This window comes from Harpegnathos saltator, unplaced genomic scaffold, assembly GCF_003227715.2.
Source record: "Harpegnathos saltator strain DR-91 unplaced genomic scaffold, Hsal_v8.6 scaffold62, whole genome shotgun sequence".
NCBI classification, from domain to species: Eukaryota; Metazoa; Arthropoda; class Insecta; order Hymenoptera; family Formicidae; genus Harpegnathos; species Harpegnathos saltator.
The window spans coordinates 126540-129108 of record NW_020230449.1 but is presented as its reverse complement, the minus strand read 5'-3'; the positions used below and the strand labels follow the sequence as shown (position 1 = coordinate 129108).

At 39.6% G+C, this 2569-nt stretch overlaps 1 protein-coding gene across 1 annotated transcript; it reads right to left on the bottom strand.

Moving 5' to 3' along the window:
- Positions 1 to 304: 304 nt before the first annotated feature.
- LOC112589826 (uncharacterized) lies at positions 305 to 2338 on the bottom strand. The gene is made up of 2 exons (XM_025304519.1): positions 2087 to 2338; positions 305 to 618 (listed from the first exon to the last, which is right to left on the bottom strand). Exons 1-2 carry the CDS (start codon positions 2283 to 2285, stop codon positions 395 to 397), a joined length of 423 nt encoding a protein of 140 aa, XP_025160304.1. The 5' UTR covers positions 2286 to 2338; the 3' UTR covers positions 305 to 394.
- Positions 2339 to 2569: the final 231 nt, after the last annotated feature.

The window sequence follows — 2569 nt, the reverse complement described above, 5'->3', positions numbered from 1 at the left end:
TTGTAAAGAACTTGTAATAACGAGAACTAGCTATGCTGCAAGTAGGAGCAACGAAGCTTGAATGCTTCGCCAGTCTCAACACCGTATGTCTTTCCCCGTAGAGAATAGAGAAAGTAGTGGGGATGGTGATGCGCAGACGTAAAAGGTCTACAACTACTTATCTTTTTCAAAATGATAAGATATAGTTTTTATATTTACTTAGAATGGAGAGATAGACTACCGTATCAATACCATAATTTTAGACTGGACACGCTCAGAGATAAAGAAATCAGGGGAAATTTAAAAGTAGAATATTACAGTTAAATTGACATATAGTATCAACATAGCGAGAGACGGATCATCACAAGCTGCAATGGCGAAGCAATCATCAAAATTTAACAAAAAGAAGAAAAGTTCAGAGAAGCAGCTCATCGGTAACGAAAAGCATCGGTTGGTGGAGGAGTTGCACGCTCCAGCGAGAAGATATTTTCCCCGTAGACGCGTCATAGTGCGCGGATACGATGATCTTTGGCAAGCTGACTTGGTAGAGATGCGTCCTTACTCGCGATTCAATAGAGGCTACCACTATATACTCACTATTATCGATGTGTTGAGCAAATATGCGTGGGCTGTACCGATGAAGAGCAAGAGCGGTAAAGAAGCAGTGGCAGTGTTCGCCAGGATATTTCAAGAATCTGGAAGATGTCCGAAAAATTTGCAAACGGACCAGGGAAAAGAATTTTATAATGCGGATCTGCAGAAACTCCTTAAAAAACACGGTATCAATCATTATTCTACGTACTCGGTAATGAAGGCATCTGTTATGGAACGATTCAACCGCACGTTAAAGAACGACATGTGGAAAATGTTTACGTTGAATGGAACATACAAATGGATCGACTCGTTACCACACCTTATCATGGAGTACAACACACGGAAACATCGAACTATCGGCATGCGTCCTATCGATGTGACACCCGAAATCGCTGATAAGCTCCTACACACAGTCTACAACAACGTAAAGATCACTGCGCCTGCGAGATTCAAAGTGGGTGATCTGGTACGCGTGAGCAAATTCAAAACCATCTTTGAAAAAGGCTATACACCGAATTGGACAACCGAAGTGTTTAAAATCGTCAAAGTGCAGACAACTAATCCAGCGACCTATCTGCTCGAGGATTCTCGCGGAAAGTCTATTGCCGGAGGATTTTACGAATACGAACTGCATCGCGCTGCTAATCCTGACGTTTATCTCGTGGAAAAGGTGTTGCGAAAAAGCGGCGACAAGGTTTTAGTGAAATGGTTGGGATTTGATAATTCGCACAACTCTTGGGTACACAAAGAAAATGTATTGTAACCAATTCTTTGTTATAAACACTTTTTTATTACAATATCCTATTATAAACAGCTTGTAATAAACCATCTTTTATTATAGTTAACAATATTTCTTACAAAAAAATATATGTACAATGATCGCTTTTCATTTTACAATATACATGTATGCACAATGATCGCTTTTTAGTTTACAATTGTATCCTGTAATGTCCCCATGGTAAAGTGTCTGTTGAGTTTGGTACGATATACCGCTTGTCATCATACGGACTCAGAGCAGTTTTCAGTTCGGACACGGTGTAGACTTTGTGCATTTTGGATCGTATGTATGACTGATGACGTTGCTTTTCGACCTCATCTCTCAGACACTGCATATAATCATCAAACGTTATAGTTCGCGCTACGACATTGGTCTTCACACCTTTCGCCTTCTTCGTATCATTTTTGCTGTCCACCTTTAGCGCGTACATCTTTGCTCTGAGCCCGACGAATTCCGTCATAATCGCTCCGTTATTTTCATCTTTCATCAGACCTGGTACCTTTTTGTTGACAAGCGGTATACCGTACGCATTATCAGCGGGATAATCACTCGTATCAAACTTAGAAATATCACGTTTCATGTGCTCGAAAATATCATCGCATTGGATATGGTAGATTAAACTGTCAGTATCGGTGTACATTACTTTACATCTGTTCTGATACAGAGGAGACATGTACTCATGATGAAATTCGTACAAGCAGATCTTGGATATGTCAAGGATACACATACCCACATAGATCGGCTTGTTGAATTTCACCTCAAGTTTACGTAGCTCAACGGCAATTAAATTTTCCGAAAAGACACTTCTGCTATGAAAATTTGGTCTCGCAATCATTGCCTCAGCACCGTATCGTCCATCCCATTTTGTCAATAGTTTTACGTCTACGTGATTGCGAACGTTTTCCATAGTTTTACCGAACACCGCGTTGTTCATCAATTTGTACAAATTTTTCTCGAAATCGTTTGTCGCGCGTGTTCTAAACTGCGTATTAAGTTCGATATTGTAACGTCCTGCGACGTTCTCTCCACCATATCATTTTTTCGCCTCTACATTAAAAGGCCAGCGAGACATATAGGTAGATTCAACCATAGAGGGTAATTGTTACTATTAAAATTTATCGATAAAAGTTCATATCTTTTAAAATAATAATAATTTTAGAAAATCGCGCGGTGCGATTTAAGGCTCCTTCAAAGTATTACAAATTATGTCCTAATAAA

Bases quoted from the DNA above. Each gene is read 5' to 3' on its own strand.
- LOC112589826 (XM_025304519.1), bottom strand. From the start codon at position 2,285: ATGAACAACGCGGTGTTCGGTAAAACTATGGAAAACGTTCGCAATCAC. The intron at 619-2,086 runs ATGTGGGTATGT...CTCTTGCTCTTC, and splicing joins GAAATTCAACAAGCCGATCT to ATCGGTACAGCCCACGCATA.